The sequence below is a fragment of the Ambystoma mexicanum genome, chromosome 2p (assembly GCF_040938575.1).
Source record: "Ambystoma mexicanum isolate Mex_15411 chromosome 2p, UKY_AmexF1_1, whole genome shotgun sequence".
NCBI classification, from domain to species: Eukaryota; Metazoa; Chordata; class Amphibia; order Caudata; family Ambystomatidae; genus Ambystoma; species Ambystoma mexicanum.
This window is the reverse complement of record NC_090923.1, coordinates 653,670,638-653,689,074: the sequence shown is the minus strand read 5'-3', so window position 1 is coordinate 653,689,074 and position 18,437 is coordinate 653,670,638. Positions and strand designations below refer to the sequence as shown.

Below are 18,437 nucleotides of genomic sequence, written 5' to 3'. Positions count from 1 at the left end.
GTGGGACGGTAGGATAAGCCGTCTTGACATCGGTAGAGGATGCTGCCTGTACCACCAGACTTTCTGGGGATGGGTTTTTAGACAAAAACTCCAGGTCTGTAGAGGATACCCTGTACTTTGTAGACAGTTTTTTATTTACTGCCGGTACGACATCTGGGGTTTCCCAGTTCGTCATAATCTTCCTCTGAAGAGCTTTATGAAAAGGCACCACAGGATCCTCCTGTGGGCCTTTGTCAAGAATATCCGTGAGGTTATCTTGTTGGAAAGATTGTGAAGGTGCAGATCACCCCATAAACTCTGTGATCCTGGCCATTAAGGCTCTATAGGGGGTTTCAGCATGTTCCCCCGGGTCTGGCCTAGCAAACTCCACCTCAGGGGAGGTGTCTAACCCACTTGCCTCATGTAAGGAATCATGAAGATCATTTAACCTGCGTTCTTCAGAGGAAAATTCCTCTCTAATTGGGGCTACAGGTCCCTGCAACTCAAATGTGTCTTCCTGTTCAGACAATTCACCCTCTTCCATAATTGAGGACATAGTTCTCAATTGTTCTGAACTCAAAGGATGTACACCCCATTTCCAAGGCAGAGGGTGCCGAACTTGTCATAATCGGCCTCGAAAACGTCAATGTCGTTGACGCCGAAGGCTTCGAGCGTGGCGTCGAAAACAAAGGCGGAGGCCTCGAAGACCTCGACAGAATTGGGATTCTGCTCGACAATCTCGAAGCCATCGACGTCGAGGACCTGGGGATAGTCACTGGGTGTGTCGTAACCGTGACTTTCCTTGGTGTCGACACCGGTGTGGAATCGACAGACTCGTGTGTCGAAGGTCCCTTCGACAACGGTGTCTAAGACATCGACCTCGACGTAACCTTAGTCTACGGCGTCGACGGAACCTTCGAGGAAGGTTTGGAGGTCATAGTCCTACTCGAGGGTTCGTGACGCGCTCGAGAGGTTTCCTTCGCCGGGTACTGCGACTCGCGGCGTTTTTGACCTTCGGGTCTTTCGACCAGAGCATCGCAAGACGCTCATCATATTTTTGCGGAATTCCTCCCATTCAGCCCGGGAACTATGTTTCGTGGGGCACGGGATTCTCTTTGGCGAAACAGAGGAAGAGGAAGACGGAGATCTTAGACGTCTCCTCTTCGAGTGCTTCGATCTCGAGGAGTGATGAGACCCACTCCGAGATCTGGAGCGCGAATGGTGACGAGGAGACGAATGTCTCGACTTCGTCGACGAAGAAGAAGCTTTAAAAGTCTTACCTTTCTCCAGCTTCCCCCTACGCTCCTTCAGGGCCTTAGCTGTCATGGACATGCAGTCCTCGCACTCCGAACAATGGTGTTCAGCTCCCAAACACCACAGACAAACTCTGTGAGGGTCAGTCAGCGACATCTTTTTCCCACGATCTCGGCATTTTTTGAAGCCGGATCGAGGAGTTGTCGGTTCCGACGAAGAAGCCATCGAATACGGATCGAATAACTCGAGGTAAATAGGTTTAACCTGACAAAAACTGAGCAACGGTATTCCGAAGCACTGAGTAAGCGCGGAAAAACAGAACTGAGCAACGGGCGCTGCGCGCGGCCTTTATAGCCAGGATGACGTCGGCGTCGATACGGCAGCTGTCGAGGGACCATTGACTCGGAGGACGTCGACGCGCAGCGCCCTCTAGAGAAAATTTTTTCCGAGGCCAGCAGAGCTGGAAGGAGATATCTAAGATGAGGAATACGTCGGAGGACACAATCCCTTCGAAATATATTTACACCAGAATAAAAAGGTACATACTTCAGACGTTTAGAGTAGAACACTTAGGAATACTGGATAATACACTTCAAAGGGCACTTTCACTTTTGTGTTTGTTGGCGGTTACATTTGAATCAATGTTAGAAAGGGAAAATAATGTTATCGTATTATCGGTTATTGCACACTCGTGCGGTTTTCAATAGGTTATACGGTAATGCACTTACTCTGCAAACACATATAGAAAAGTCACTTAAATGGAGGAAAATAAGTGGTTTGTGCAACCTGAGATTGGTTCAAGGTTCTAGAGACGGCTTCTTCGCCTGGCAAGTAAGACTTTAAGAACAAAAACACATCCCTAGCTAAAAGGCAGTTCTGAGAGGCCTTGAAGTCTTAAACAGCGAATTATGGAGAGCTCCTGCGTGTTCAGTGTCTAAAGTTATGGAAGAAGCCAAGTGAGCAGTATTCAAAGGAGACCTTAAAACATACTCTAGAAGGGTACACAAGCAGCGACTTGGGTCAGAGGTAAGAAGGGGACACCTCTACGTGCACTCCAATGCTCTGGAGCAACTTCTTGGAATCAGGTAAGCAATACCCTTTTCACCACAGTACATTCGGTTTGAAGAAAGTGTTTGAGTTGGCTTCTCCGTGATGTTGCAGTTCTGGACCAGACCTCTGGATTCCTTGAACTGATGACGAAAGGCAGTACAATGGACGTGTCTATCCAGTCTCGAGGGAGGACCTGTAGCACGACGTTCAGAAACTTCTGGGTTCACTCTGTGATTTAGTGCCTTTTCAGCAGCAAAGGGCACAGATCGCCTGGTCAATCTTCTTCGCTTCCTGCAGTCCGACACTCGGTGAGGGGGGGTCTGGATGAGTTGGATCAGATCTCTGGAGGTTCCTTACGAGTCCAGCAAAGATTTGGACAGATTCGGCCTTTCCACAACTATGCAATCGAAATGGGCAGCATGTCTCCTGGAATTGGGGTTCCACAACTGTGGAAGCTCCTAGGACCTCAGGAGATAACTAGTTTCAAATTTAATCTTGGGACTGGTTGTTCCCACCAGCCAAATGGAAGGAGGAGTCCTCTTCGGAGCACCTCTGTCGCATACAAAACTGGGTCAGGACAGCAGTGGTCGTCTTCTTCAGTTAATTCTGTTTCCAGTGGTCGACTTGCTTTGCACTCCAGAAGCCTCACCTTTTATACAGTCTCAGCACACACTCCTCTGCAATCTCTTTCAGCATTTTACAGAAAGGGAGCATTTGGCTGTGCAATCAAGACAGCTAGACCCCCTGGGGGGAGGTGGAAAACTTCTCCCCACTTCATGCCCGCCTAGGCGGGGATACCTACTGGTTCCCGCCAAAGGAAAATACACACAGACGTCCCCCCTCTCAGAATGGTAGTAGGACTAAAAGAACAACCATGCTAGGAATGGCGAAAAAAGAAGGGAGGCCCCATGTTGGTACTTGGCTGCCCCTACTGTGTACTACCGGGGCTATGGACATAGCTTAACGGTATATAAAAATACACAATAGTTAGTAGAACACAGCCACCAGCCATAACAAGGTGATTGTCTATGTGACTAAAAAGGCACAGGTGCAGAGAGAAGGGGGATACCAAGTATCCCTTTGACACTACACTGACAGTGGTGTGTACTAATCTCAGACTATAGAGTTTGGGAGAGACACCAAGTATCCTTTAGAACTGTAGTTACTTACAGATATAGAAAAATAATCGTAAAGGAGGACCCCAAGGGTCCCCAGCAACACTGCCCATAAGGAGCTGTGAGCTGCAGTTGTAGAAACACAGATGCCTTTAAGAGCTATGGAGCAGACAGACTCCATAGTACAGGTAGAATACAAAGAATAGAGTTCCAAAAGACAGAGCTCACAAGAATGAACGGTTGGAAAAAGGCCCCACTCATTCAGGATTGTCAGAAAAAGGTCCAGATGTCCAGCAAAAAGTGCTGGGCGTCTCTCTAGGAGAGGGGATGAAGCATACAAATTATAAATCTCCCTATTGAACCACTGACTATTTAAAAACATTTTCTAAGATAGCATCAGCACTTTGAACTAGCCCATTGACTTTGGCTGTCCTGGCTCCCTAAATACCCCCTTCTGAACCTATTGGCTTTGGCAGTGCTTGTTCCCTTCCAGGTTTTAATTGTTGAACACTATCAGTGCTGGTATAAAAGACTGCCAGCATCACTGTGGAAGAATCTAACTTTTTGTAGAATACCAGTATGTTCCGATATAACCATAACCTTTCCCTCCCTTATAACTCAGTACTGCGAAGGTAGTGTTATTATGTCACTCAATGTGCTGCAAAATGAACATATGAAAGAATTACTTGCTTGCTTTATTATTCTTTATTCATTGAATCCCAATTTGGGATTAATGTTACTATTAGTTGCTGCTTTTTAAGGAATGCTTTCAATATCTGTATTTATATAAATATTTATACTTTAACTTTAAGTGTAAGTGTTTACTTGGATACCTGTATTTACACATTTCATTGTACAGCTCTACAGCTCAAATTGCCCACCTTAAAATAAGCCTGGCTGCTCAGTCACACTACCAACTTGTGTAGTACAGGCCTATATTAAAAGGTGGGTTACCTAATGGCAAGATATAAGTCTTGTGTAGTCCCACACCAGTTGGACAGCATCAATTCTTACCTAACAGCAAGGATCTCATCGCCAAGGAAGAACGAACGGTTATAGGTTACTTAATCCCTCGTTCCTGGACTTTGGTGAGGGGACTCTGGATGAAGATTTCCTTCTTCTGTGGGGTCCTCTGGATGTCCACGAAGGTTTGGCTGGATTCGCACTTCCGAAGACGATGCACTCGATGATGGTCAGGGGTCCCCAGGTATTGGGATTCTGCAGCCTTGGAACGTCACAGCAAGTCGGGGGATGCGCCACAAATTATGAATTACTCACAGCAGTGACCAACGTACTCTTAGTCCCCTTTCCTCCATACTGCATGGGTGTCCCTTTCAAGGAACAGGAGACGGAACCTTTTTCACCAGAAAAAAACATTTTCTCCTTTAAATTTAGAGGCTCGCAGCGGTGCGGCCCTGGGAGCATGCGCTAGCCTGACTCCGCCCACCCGCGCCACTCCTCAGTCTCCATTGACACGTCGACAATATTTAACATTGCCTAATGACACTAGTATTACTGGGAGGGGGGTGTGGGACGTATGGAAGAATGGGGACTAAGGGCAGTATGTTTAGTCAGTCACTGCGGTGAGTAACTCATAATTACTCTTACGTCCCATCCCCTTTCCATACTTCATGGGGGCGGTTACAACTCAATGTAGCCCCAGGGTGGCGAGCAGACTCTCCTTGTGCAAAGAAGTTCCTTAGAACCCCCTGTCCGAAGGACGCATCTGATTTAGAGCCATTGTTCAAACAGTAATGCTTAGAGAGCCGAAGCAGTGGCCCAGGTAGCCGCCCTGCTTATGACTTGCCACGGAACCTGCAGCTGGAAGGCGATGGCCGTGGTCTTGGCTCTGACCGCGTGAGCGTGCATGTTGGCTGGCAGTGGCTTGAGCTGCCCTTCATAGGCCTCTGATGGCCGCAACCATCCACCGTGCAATAGAAGCCTTGGATGCCTGATAACAGGGTCTGGAGCACCCAATGGTGACAAAATGCGTCAGACTTGCGGAAGCCCTTGGTCCTGTCCAGATAGAATTTCAGTGCGCGTCTGACATGCAGACTCTGAGCCTTGTCCTTGGGTTCAATGAAGAACGTAGGTAAGACTATTTCCTCGTTTAGATGAAAGGCGCAGGGTACCTTCGGTAGGAACACCGGGTGAGTCTGCAGGACCACCTTATCCCTGTGGAAAGGTGTGTAAGGTTCTGAGGCCACCAGAGCCTGGATCTCATTGACTCTGCGAGAGGCGGCAAGTCCCACCAGCAAAGCAGTCTTAATGGTGACCTGTCTAATGTCCGCAGACGCCATTGGCTCGAATGGTTTGTGCGCCAAAACGCCCAACACCACATTGAGGTCCCACACGGGGTGTGGCCTCTTAATGGGCGGGTAAAGCCTGGACAATCCCGCCAGGTGTTTGACAATTGGGTTGGAGGAGAAGACCTCCTCCTCTGAATTTCTGCAGGCCACTATGGCTTCCAGGTAAGTGCGATATGGGTCCACCTGAACGCATGAGTGTGTGAGGTGCACCAAGAAGGAGAGCATGTCTTCCAGCGTGCACGCAAGAGCCGACGGGTTGGGTCGATCTCCTTAGAGACTGCCCAGTGACAGAACCTGCTCCATTTGCTTTTATATTGGCTCCTGGTAGCCTTGCTCCCGGCGCCCTGAATGATCTCCAGGTTTGCCCGTGATAGGCTCCGGTGCTTGAGGGTGATCTGCTCAGGAACCACGCTGGGAGGGCTCAACTTCTGAGGCGCAGGGTGGAGGACATGCCCTCCTGCTGGGACAGGAGAGGTGCTGGACCCAGCGGAAGGTGAATGGGTGGTCTGTGATTGGCTGTGCGCCGGAAGCTCTGGGAGGAAATATTTCCTCCCAAAGCCTCTGGTTAACGGCTGCCAGCATGGCATCCGCGTTGGCTTGATGAAGACGCAGGGATGCGTTGGAATACAGCTTCTTCCCATACGTATCCAAGAGCTTTGCCTGCTGGGCTAGGAGCGCTGCGTAGGAGGCGGCTGAGGACGACTGAGCCTTGGAGTATAGTGATGCCGCCGCGATCACGGAGGATTGAGGGTGGGCTGATAGCAAGAGTGTATCCCCCTCCATCTGCCTGTACTTGGCGTGCAGGTGTAGATTTACTGGCTGGACCGAGTGGGGCTTGAGCCAGCCCTTTATGGCCAAAGCGAGGCGACGACATCCTTCTGCATCAGGATCCCCGTTCTTGCTGCGGGACGCAGCGTGAGGACTTCCGTGAGGACCCCTTCCGATGGTTGTTCGACCACAGGTTGAGGAATGCCCAACTACTGTGCCAGCACTGCAAGACGTTCATGGAAGGCCTTGGCTGATGACGGTGTGTCGGGGTCCTCTTCCACATCTGTGTCCACCTGAGGGTCCGGTTTGGCCGGCACCCGCGGAGGCATGCTGGGAGCCAAAGACTGGGGTGTGGAGACCGGAGCCGGAGGCAACAGCGGAGGCTGGTACGGAACCACCTGCCCTATCGGTTGGGGGGCAGGAGCACGCGGCCGAAGCTGAACAGGGGCCAGGGGTGCCTGTACTGGTGCCTGCGGCGCCAGAGCCATTGGAGGGAGCACGTCCCTGATGGCATCCCCGAGTACGACACCACATCCGAGGAGATTTCATGAGCCAGAGGAACCTTTAAAAAAATCTGTCCCCTCAGGCCAGAGGGATGGTAGGTGATTTTGCCGGGGTAGCAAGTGGCTGCTGGAGCCGTTGCGTATCCTGCCCATACGGATGCAGCGAGAACCTGCCCTGCACAAATGAAGGGTAGGCAGTAGGCCACATACTTGGTTTACATCAGTCCCACCTTGGCACTCATTCCTCTACCTGCTCCCTGCCATTGAGCGGTATTGGCCAGGTGTCCGAAATGTCCAGCACAGCGGCCATCTTGTCGAGCTGCCTTCCACGTGCCTGCGTCGTGTTCACTGGGCCCCGCCTCATCCAGGAACCTTGAATGTGGATCATGAGGAGTACCTTGTTGACCCTGTAGGCATTCCGCCTTTGGCAGATCTGCCGGTAGAACTGCGTATAGGTGCCCCTCAGACATGTTGCCGGAACTAGGGCGTTGCCCCTCGGGTGAAGACCCAGTAAAAGAACCTTCCAGTCCCTCAGCACTGTCACTGGGAGGATCTGCTGATCCCTCCGCCTGCTGGCCGGTAGCGGACTTCGCCTCGGTACTCGTGCTGGTATGAGAACCTGAGTGGTTCCTCCCGCGCTGGCCAGTCCCTGGAAAGGAGTCTACTTTGCAGGGTGCGCTGGAAAAGAGTGGCCCTACCTTAGACCTGGATCGTTGATTGACAAAGTCCTTCAGGCCCTCTGCAGGCGATCTCTGGAAGAGCTCCCTCCACATGGCTAGTCTGTTCAGAGACCGAGAAAAGCGTGTTGCATGCGGTACAAGCTTGCCAGCCGTGGTCGGGGCCAAGGCAACGTAGGCAGAGGATGTGGGGGTCTGAAGTTGGAAAGAGCCTGTCGCAGGATGGACACCTGTTGAACCCTGTAGAAGTCGACATGCTCCGGGGAGGAGCATGACGCCTGAGGACCGAGTACATGAATCATAAAAGACAAAAAGACAGAAAAGAAGTATCTGCGCTTGGAATTACATGGTCGAAGCCAAACCCAGGAACACTGGTGAATTCAGCCCGTTCCAGTCTAAGCAGAAAAGGGAACTGAGGTGTGGCGCCGGAGGGCAGAGTCAGGGCAGCGCAAGCTCCCAGGGCCGCAACCCCACGTGCCTCTAAATTTACAGGGAAGGTGGTCTTTTCTGGTGAAAAAGATTACATCTCCCATCCCTAGGAAGGGACGCCCATGCAGTATGGAGGAAAGGGGACAGGATGCAAGAGTACCAAGTAGCTCGAAGCTGGGCCATCGTCGTCCTGTTCGTGGCGATGAAGATGGCCCAGCAGGAGGCATTGATGTGGGCTAGGGTGGACTCCATGATGTCCTGCGCTACCAGCCTGGATTCTCTTAGACCTGCCTTGAAGCGTGGCGGGCTCTGCACTGGAAGTTGCGGAAGGAAGTCTATTTCCCGCAACCACCTCTGGTTAGCGCCTGCCAGCATGGCATCCGTGTTGGCCTGACGCAGGGAAACATTTTGAGTACAGCTTCTTCCCGTACGCCTCCAAAATCTTCTCCTGCTTGCTTAGCAGTGCCGAGGACCAGTTGGCCGAGGATGACTGAGGCTTAGAGTAGAGTGACACCGCAGCGATCACCGAAGAATCTGATTGGGGATACATTGATTACAAGAGTGTATCGCCCTTCCATCTGTCTCTATTAGGCATCGAGGTGTCGATTGATAGGTTGGGCCAAGTGTGGTTTGAGCCACCCCTTCTTGGCTGCTCTACCTCGGGTTGAGGAAAGCCCAGATATTCTGCCAAACCTGCAAGTCTGTCATAGAAGGCCTTTGCTGACGACGGCATGTCAGGGTGGTCCTCCTTGTCTGTATCCACCTGAGTGTCTGGCTGGTCCGGAGCTGGAGGAGGGGTGCTGGGCGCCGTGGGCTGCGGTGTGGAGACCAGAGCCGGAGGCTGCTGCGGGACCGTCTAAGCAGTGGGAGGCAGGGGAGCCGGAATCAAAAGGAGCCAGCAAGGGCAGCGAGGGCTGCGCTGGGGCCTGTGGTGCCAGAGTCATGGGAGGAACGACTATGGGTGCCGGTGAAGTGACCGGGGGGCGCAAGTCCCCGACTGCATCTCATAGGATGGCCCATATCTGGGGGGGTTCGCATCAGCACCAGGAACCTTTCAAAGAACCTGCCTTCGGAGGTAGAAGCGGTGGCAGAGGATGTTGACGGAGTGGCTGGGGGCTGCTGGGGCCGGAGCACACTGTCTAGGTAGCAGGGGAAACATTGCCTGCGCTGCTGATGGATAAACTGTAGGCTATGTACCTGGTTGACACCAGTCCCACCTTGAAACTCGTTCACCCGCCTGCTCTGTTCCTAGGAGTGGCATCGGACGAGCGGCCATGTTTTCTGGCGCGGCGGCCATTTTGTCGAGCTGCGTGCCAAAGTCGTGGTGCATGGCTCCCTGGGCCCAGCCTCCTCCACGACTCTTGGTTGTGGAGCATGAGGCCTACCCTGCACCTCAGGTCTGGGCCTGGAAGGTGTATTGCCCTCGACATTGTCGCCGGTAGTGCAGCGTGCAGGCGTCCTCTGACATTGAGCCGGTACTAGGGCGTTGCCCATCGGGTGTACACCCGGTAAAAGAAACTTGCGGTCCCTCAGCACTGATTCCGGAAGGATCTGACGACCCCTCGGCCGTGAGCTGGACTAGCCTCGATGCGTGTGCGGGTACTAGAACCCGAGAGGTTCCTCCCGCTTGGGCATTTCCTTGGGAGGGAGTCGCCCTTACAGGGTGCGATGGAAAATAGCGGCCCTCCTTTGGGCCTCGATCTCGGCTTGACGAAGTTTTTTTAAGTCCTCTGAAGGCGATCTTTTGAAGAGCTCCCTCCACCTAGCTAGCCTGTTCTTCAGTGCACGTGGAGTCAGTGCATCGCATGCGGTACAACCTTGCCAGTCGTGGTCAGGGCCAAGACAGAGAAGGCAAAGAGCGTGGGGGTCAGACGTAGGGAAGAGCCCCTCGCAGGCTGGACACCTGCTGAAGCCTGTTGAAGTAGATATGCACCGGGGAGGAGGGTGACGCCAGAGGACCGAGTACCTGAATGACAAAGAAGACAAAAAGATAGAAGAATTCAGGGAAGAGAGTGTGGTATTACATGGCCGAAGCCAAACCCAGGAGCGCTAGTGAAATCGCCCTTTTCCTGTCAATACGGAAAAGGGGGACTGAGGAGTGGCACCGGTAGACGGAGTGAGGGTAGCGCATGCTCCCAGGGCCACACCCCCGCGTGCCTCTAAATTTAAAGGAGAAGGAGGTATTTTCTGGTGAAAAATATTGCATCTCCCATCCCTCGAAGGGACGCCCATGCAGTATTAAGTGAAGGGGACCGGACGTAAGAGTATGGAGTTTGTCTTGAGGCTAGTTGGTCGCATCATCCCAAGGGAGGAAGTCGTCCTGTACGGGTCTTCCCAGTCGAAACAGAAACTTGGTCAGCACAGCTGCAGGGCTTCACTGGGCACTTCACGGTCCAGGAGGGTGCTGCTGGCATCTCTTCACGTCTGTCAGATGTTGTCCTCCAGTGGTAGACTCTGCTTCTAGTTCCAAAAACCACACCTTTTAAGCAAGTTCCCATTCATTCACAGCCCTAGGATGTCAATCACCCAGCAGGGTTGCTGTCATCCTGGACCGCCAGCCGGCCAATCAGAACTTGTTTCACTCAGGCACAACTATAGACAAAGAACAGGGAAGTTTCTGGATCCCCCCCCCTTCCTGCCTTTCCAGACACAGTGAAGCCTGCCAAAGGCAAAACGCACAGACTCAAACCCAATTCAAACAGAGTAAAAGCCCAGAAGGAACTGACAAATGGCGACAAAAAGAAGACGGGACCATTTTGAGAAAATGGTCACCCTTGGTTGCTGTACTGCAGCCGAGGCATCAGCAGGGAGATGCATGGCATAGGGCAGTAAAAAAGATACTGCTGCCACCAACCATTCAAGTTAGTCTAACAGAATGTTACATGACAAGTGGGATAAAGGAGTTACTATATAACCCCCCTTGCAGTTCACAAGGGATGGTGTGTGCTGGACCCACAAAAGAAAGGGAAAGACAGGAATCATCTTACTATTCTTGGGAACAGAAGTTCACCCAAGAAAATGTAGTTAAAAATTAAGAGACGTCCACTGTGTTAGGCAAGTAGTGATGTAGTAACCCTGGGAGAGACTACACAACCCTTGTCCTCTTGGCATTAGGTAATCCATCTATTGGTATGGTCCTATATTACACACATTGGTAGTGTGACTGAGCAGCCAGGCTTTTCTCAAGAGGGGTACATGTGAGCTGTAGAGCTATAGCAATGACATCCACAAATACAAGTAGCCAAGTAACACTTCTACTCAAGGTTGTTATAAATATTTAATAATTTTCTAAATGAGCATTCTTTAAAAAGGGCAATATATGTAGCAATCAAATATAATTTAAAATACTTTCCCAGAAGTAACAAAGCAAGTAGATACTCTTTTTAGAGATGCTTCTTACACATTTCCAACACCCCGAGGTTGTAGAAAGGAAAGGCTAAGGGAAGGAAAAAGGTTAAACAGGTTCTCGGAGAATGTGAGCACTTTAAATCTTCCAATGAAGTCTAGATAAAAACCTTTCCCAGCAATATTAGTTTAAAACCAATGCATCACCTATGAGGGACAGTAAGAATCAAAGTCAAATGGAATAGAAGAGTCTGCAGAGAGCCAGGACAGCCAAAGTCAATTGGAGCACAGTCTATGGAGCTGTGGCACTTCTTAGTAGATGTCTTGCAAAGTTAGAGGGTTTGTTGAAGAACAATCACTGTAGGGTCACGAGCAGTTAAACTTGTGAAGGTTGGAGCTGAAATCAACTCTAGCAAAGCAGCTACTGCAAGCCTTAACTGAGAAGAGCAAGCTACAGACAACAAAGTACGTACCCCAAGTCAGAACAGTACAAAGAGTGGTCTAGCTGGCTTCTGTCTGGTTGTAGTGATGCAGATGCTGTGTTCCTGGGCCTTAGTCATGAGGACAAGAGGGAGGACGTCTGGAGGACTCCTGCACAGCAATTCGAAGGTCGGTGGCAGCTACGGCTCTTTTCAGATCAGCAGCACTTAGTGGTTTCAGCGCTCGGTAAACTGCTCGGTAAACTGCACCACTGCGATCATGGATACCGGTTGGGCTTCCTTCACTCTGGTGAGGGGCTCAAGCTCTGGTCGTCCTGTTTCTGGAGGGTCCTGGGGCGACTCAAGGAGCTTCTGGCCGGATTACAGACGTTGCACTAGACTATGGATTTCTCTACCCCTGGCACTCAGTTCCTGCAGAAGCAAAGAAGTACAGCCAGTTGGGGAAGGTGTTCCAGTGGAGTTCGTCTCGGGGTTAGTTGGTCCCACCAACCCAAGGGTAGAAGTCATCCCTTCAGGAGCTTCTCTCGATTATAAAAAGGAGTTTCAGCACAGCAGCAGGGCTTCAGCGGGCAATTCAAAGGTTCAGGAGGATGCAGCAAGTTTTGTTCACGGTTTCTTCATCAAGTTGTTCTTCCCAGTGGTCGACTGTCTTCAGTCCCAAATCTTCGCCTTTTAAGTAAGTTTCTCACATTCATACACAGCCTAGCTGTCCCTCACAGCAGGGTGGCGGTCCTGCAAGGACAGTCAGCCAGCCAATCAGGACTGGGTGCATTCAGGTTTCCCTGGAGACAAAGGACAGGAGAGTTTTGGGGACCTCCCTCAATTCCTGCCCTTCCAGACACACTGGAGCCAGAGGTGAGCTTCAGCACCAAAGCTCACCAAAGGCAAAACAAACACAGGGCTCAAACCTGACTTGGTGTGCAAAGTAAAACCCAAGAAAGACCTCACAAACAGAAAATGGCGAAAAAAGAAGACCAGGCCCCTTTTGACACAATCACCCCCCATGGGTGCTATACTGCAGCTGAGGATTCAGCCTGCGGTAGAAAAAGCACAATGGTAGGAAAATTAAACCACTGCCACCAGCCATTTAAAGTAGTGAGGGCAACATAAAAAATGTTACATAAGTAGGAAAAGGGGCTACTAAGTAACTAAGTAACCCCCACCCCCCCAGAACTCCACATAAGATGGGGTGTGCTGGACCTACAAAGGGAAAAGGTAAGTAAAGTCAATTTCACTTTACTATTCTTGAGAACAGTAGTTCACACAAGAAAAGGTATTTAAACCTTACGAGAAATGACACTGCACTGAAGGTGCTGTGTGTCACCATACAAAATGTAGTTGCCTATGGAGTTTGTCATAGTCCAAAAAACGCAAAATACAAATCAGGTCAAAACACATGTAAAGAGTGAGAAAAAGGGCTCACTCACTCTAGGGTTAAAATGAAAGTCCTAAAGTCCAGCAAAATAGTTGGTCTCTAGGTTGAAGGGAATTGGCACTAACAAACCACTGGGCTAGCTTACTACCGTCTTATTACAGTAGGACTTTAGGAAAATGCCAACAGCCTAGAGGGAGAACCAGCTGACTTCCTTGAACGTTTTTTTTAAAAAAAAATCAACAAAAGCTTGCTGCTTACTTGCAAGTAAAGAATCCTCTGCAACTGTGCCTTTTCTACAGCTGTGCCTTATCTACTTTTCCATCCAATCTAACTTTGAAGAACTCATACCTAGATCGGGACGGACTGCTAAAGCCTTAAGGCCTCTGAAAAGTAATACAAGTGTTTAAAAGTGCTTACCTGCTATTGTTGGTGCAGTTAATTATTTTATTCCCTCAACAGAATATTTTTGTGTTACTATAACAGTGGTTTTACTTACCTTTGAATTGCATTCATTGATCTAAAAAGTCTTTACACTGGTGTACTGACCTGAATTATTGCTTGATTTCCTATTGTGTTTATTAGTTTGAAATCGTTCTTACCTGAAGATTTATCTTTGCCTTGTGTATATAGAAAATACAGAACTATTTTGATATAACTCCAGTGTGTAAGTGTTTCTTTGGGCCTATGTATATTCTATATTATTTGTACTGACATACAGCTCACATGTCCCTCCTAGGATAAGCCTGGCTGCTCTGCTACACTACCAATACCTTGAATGGTACAGGCCTATATTAGAAATTGGAACTCTGTATACCAAAGGGATCGTTTTTATAAAGTCCTACCACAGGTGGACTTTAGACAATAACTTGCCCCTGAGCTGTCCTCTCGGGAGGATAGCTCGGGGGCAACGTACTCACCTTGGAAGCAAGACTACATGGAGCACCACAGGTTCGCGCTTAGAAACCTCTGGGTATTAAGCGCATTATAAATAACCTATCATATCACTCCACCTGAGAGAACTATGCTTTAACACTGCACAGAAGCATTTCTGGTTGAAACAACTGGATTTTACTCACAGGGGTATGAAAAGGGAATAAGGGGCACGACAGGGGAGCAAGCAGAGACCTACAATTCCATTCCAGTGATCACATTTTGTACCTGGCGGTCATTCTCAACGTCATATCCCAGGCTGATGAGACAGGCTTTGAATTCCTCTGCACCCAGGGCTCCGGTGTGGTCCTAGGCAATCAAAGGTGATTGATGCACAGAAGTTGCAGATGTTGAAAAAGTTCATGAGGCAAAAGCAAGGTGGTAGGAGGAGAAAAATAAATCATTAATCCACTGAAGGTCATCTGCATCTACTAAGTGGAGCACAACAGCACAATGAAAAAGTCCTCTACTTATAAAAGACTACATTACAAAAAGCCTAACATAACTATGATTGGAGGCCTGCTGTTCATGCATTTCGGATCAATACGAGCCTGAAGTAGAGATTAACAGAATATTTCTTGTCAAATACATGCAAGTTAATACATTTGACCATCACAACCACTAAGCTGAAGCCTGTGCATCACAGATTCTGTAGTTAAGAACGATCTTCTATGTCTGCAGACACAGCGATTCCCTTAAACCATACGCTCGGCATTTAAGAATTTGCAGGTACCTTATCAAAGTGGTTGAAAGAGGCACGAAACTCGTGCATTTGCTCCTGGCTGATGCCTTTGGCATCACGAGTCAGAATCTGATTCTCCACCTCATTATTGGTCCGAGCTACTGTGGTAAGTAGATGCTCCCAGCCCACACGGATATGCTGAAATAAAGATAGGTCATCAATATAAAAGCAACCATTCCCAAATAGAATAAAATCCCACAATCTATCTTTTTCCTTATGACTTTTTTAAATCTCAAGACAACAAGACAACCCCTTAATTAACACTTCTTCCAGTTGGTACCTCCATGGTGTAGTTAGTATGCTTGTTGTCAAAGATCAAGGCCTCCTGAATAAGCTGGTGCTGCTGCTCCAATGTGTCGATGCTGGGTTTATAATCTATAATTCTTTGCTCGTACTGCTTGAGATGGTCCATCTGATCCTCTAAAGTACCATTCATTTCAATGGCTATACGACCAATCTCCTGTGCAAGACGAGAAACATGCATCATTGGAAGGTCAAATAAAAGGTACCAAACATGTTGAGAAGGGAAGGTGTAAAAAGATAATTAACTGGAAAAACCATTGAGACATTCAATAGCAATGTATTAACAAGACCACGCTACACTCGCCTGCCAGCCTTTGCAGAATATGAACATTACTTTCAGACTTCAGACAATACAGATCTCCACAAGTCACTGCTGCTGTGTAATACTACAAACATAAGTAATATTCCCCCACATGTATAACCCTTGGTGTTGTATTTTTAAGAGCAGAAATGATATGGTGTGCTCATTTCATACTCTTCCCTTTTGCATTGCATTTATATACAATTTTCACTGAATCCAAATTCTTTCCATGACTCACAGCACAACAAACGCATTCACAGCAGAGTGGAACATAGTAGTATCATTAACCTCTTAAAATAGATGGGACAGGGCCACCAAGAATAGCCACCAAGAGAATTACCCAAAAGGAAAGACCAACTTGCGAATAATGTTAAGGATGGGGTGCAGTCAGGCTCAACTCAAATGTGGGAGGAAAGTTAGCAGTGAAGAACCGTTATTCCCAATAGTCACCTTGTTAAGTCAGAATTCATATTTTTGGTTATCTAGGACCCTTTTTAGGGGTCCTCAACATGTTTTTTGTATTGGCCATCCCTAAAATGCCCAGTCCCTCTTATGCTCCACAATCTTGCCCCTGCCTGACTCCATCACCCTACACCTGTTTTAGGGAGCAGTTTGGTGGCAGCTATACTTTAGTTATGGCCTTATCGGGATGGCAAGCCATTTTACTGCATTGGTAGCCTAATGTACTTTTTTGGTAGCGTTAGGTAAGTTTTTCTAAAGTCCAATTGGACAAGACTTATCCTTCGGTTTTAGGGCCCCAACTTCTAATATAGGCCTGCACTACCCAAGGTTGGTAGAGTGGCAGAGCAGCCAGGCTCATCTTAGGAGGAGAAATGTGAGCTTTAAATTAGTACACAGATATTGGAACATGCATAGACCCAAGAAACACACTTGTAGTTATATCAAAAATTGTGTTTTATTTTATATATACACAAGGAAATTATAAACTAAAGGAATATTCCATCAACTAGCAACAAACATCAGGATAATAAGGAGAAAAAGTGTGTGTAAATTGTTATGTACTTTTCCTATCCACACAGAGCGACTGCAGTCAGGTAAATAAAAACACGTTTTGCTTTATTAGGTTATAAGTCAGCTCAAGAATGTAAAGAGAAACAATCGCAGGTAAGCAATACTGTAGCAACTCATAAGGTTTAGGCTGCCTTTCCCCGAACTAGAAAGGAGTTCTTCAGTTCAGGTTTTGGAGGTAAACAAGCAGGGCCAAAGCTAAGAGGATTGAAAGATTTACTGTAAATGAAGCAGCAATGTCAGTCAAAAGGCATGCAGCAGTTCTGATGAAAATCTCCTTAGCTCATGTATGCAACACTTTAGTTCTTTGTAAAAGTACAGGAGCTTAGAAGAAGCCTAACTGAAGAAGCTGTTACGCCTGGGCGACTGGAAATGGGTGAACACCCAAATAGTAGAAACATTGCTCCAAAAGCGAAGGAGTGATAAATGGCTCAAGGTAAGTATACAAAGAGTCCCACAGTACCTTGAAGATGCAGCTGGGCGCCTTCTTGATGCACAGCTGCATACCCACTCCCCTAATCCTTGGTCTTGATGACGAAAGGGGGGACCCCAGATGTGCTTCTGCAGCAGTAGTCTAGAGAGGGACTTGACAGCAAAGAATTCTTCTTACTCCCGCATCAGTTTGTGGTTTTGGCATCTTTCTGATCACAAGAAGCAAACTATCGCTGTTGGTTGGAATCATTTTCTCAGTGATGCACTCTGGTGAGGGGACTCTGAGGAGAGGATTTGTGCTTCTGGAGGTCCCCACGGATGCCAAAGTTCCAGCAAGATTCGTCAATGGCAAGGCACTTCAAAGTGATCGAGTTACCCCAAGTATTATGATTCTGCAGCCCTGGAAGGTCTCAGGACAGCTCAAACTGAAGAGTGTCTTGAGGCTTGTTATGCCCACCAGCCCAGAGGAGGAAGTCGCCCTTGGTGGAGCTTCACTGTTGATTCAAACAGTCAGGTCAACAGAAGCACTGCTGCGGTTACTTGAGAGGCTGCAGGCCTCTCTGGTAGTCTTCTTTGGAGCTTCAGGTCCAGTGGTCAACTTAGCCTTCCGCCCCAAAAGCCTTGCTTTTCTGCAGGAACCAATTAATTCAGATCTATTGATCTGTCAATCACCTGGGGGTGGCTGTCCATGCAGGACAGCCAGTCGCCCAGATCAAACTGGTTCCAGTCAGGCATACTCGAAGGCCAAGGCCAGAGAAGTTTCAGGCTCCTTCCTCACTTCCTGTCTCAGCAGACACATTGGAGCCTGGCAGGCTTCACAAAAGGGATCCCACCAAAGGCAAAACTCAAAGGGGATCCACCCCCACCTGGAATGATAGAAGGGGCACAAAAACAAAAAATTGATAAGTCAACTGGGACCATTTAGGGAAAATAGTCACCCATGGGTGCAGTACTGCAGCTGTGGAAACAGCCTGCAAGTAACTAACACAAAAATGGAAGAAAGATGTATCCACTGCCACCCATTTCGGTTGGTCTGCATGTATAAAAGTTACAGGAGCAGTGGTAAGGGAGTAACAGTGTAACCCCTCAGAACTGCACTCAAGGGGGTGTGTGCTGATCCCACAAAAAGAAAGTCAATTAAGATAAAAGTATCCTGCTATACTTGAGAACAGTAGTTCTAAGGGAAAAGTAACAAGAAATAAAAAGGGCCGCCAAGGGACTCTCCAGCAACACTGCACATATGGTGCTGTGGGTTGCAACAATCCATTACAGATGCATGTAGTGAAATACATGGAGGAACGCATAAATCCATGAGCAAGTGGTAAAAAGTCCCACTCACTCAGGAGAATAAATAAAAAAATCCCAGCAGTCCAACAAAAGTGCTGGGGGTCTCAGATTGAGCGGAATTGGGGCAAGAAATGAAAATTCTCCCTAACAGGTAGCCATCGGGGTAGCA

The 18,437-nt window shown here is 48.5% G+C and overlaps 1 protein-coding gene across 4 annotated transcripts in view; it reads right to left on the bottom strand.

Annotated features, from left to right (window-relative positions):
- ACTN4 (actinin alpha 4) overlaps window positions 1-18,437 on the bottom strand; it is an 896,467-nt gene that overhangs the window by 111,108 nt on the left and 766,922 nt on the right. For all 4 annotated transcript variants that reach the window (XM_069644198.1, XM_069644197.1, XM_069644200.1 and 1 more), the window contains exons 17-19: window positions 15,197-15,376; window positions 14,908-15,054; window positions 14,403-14,483 (exon numbers count right to left, since the gene is read on the bottom strand). In XM_069644198.1, the coding sequence (XP_069500299.1) occupies window positions 14,403-14,483; window positions 14,908-15,054; window positions 15,197-15,376 (408 nt within the window). The remainder of the gene's footprint in view (window positions 1-14,402; window positions 14,484-14,907; window positions 15,055-15,196; window positions 15,377-18,437) is intronic.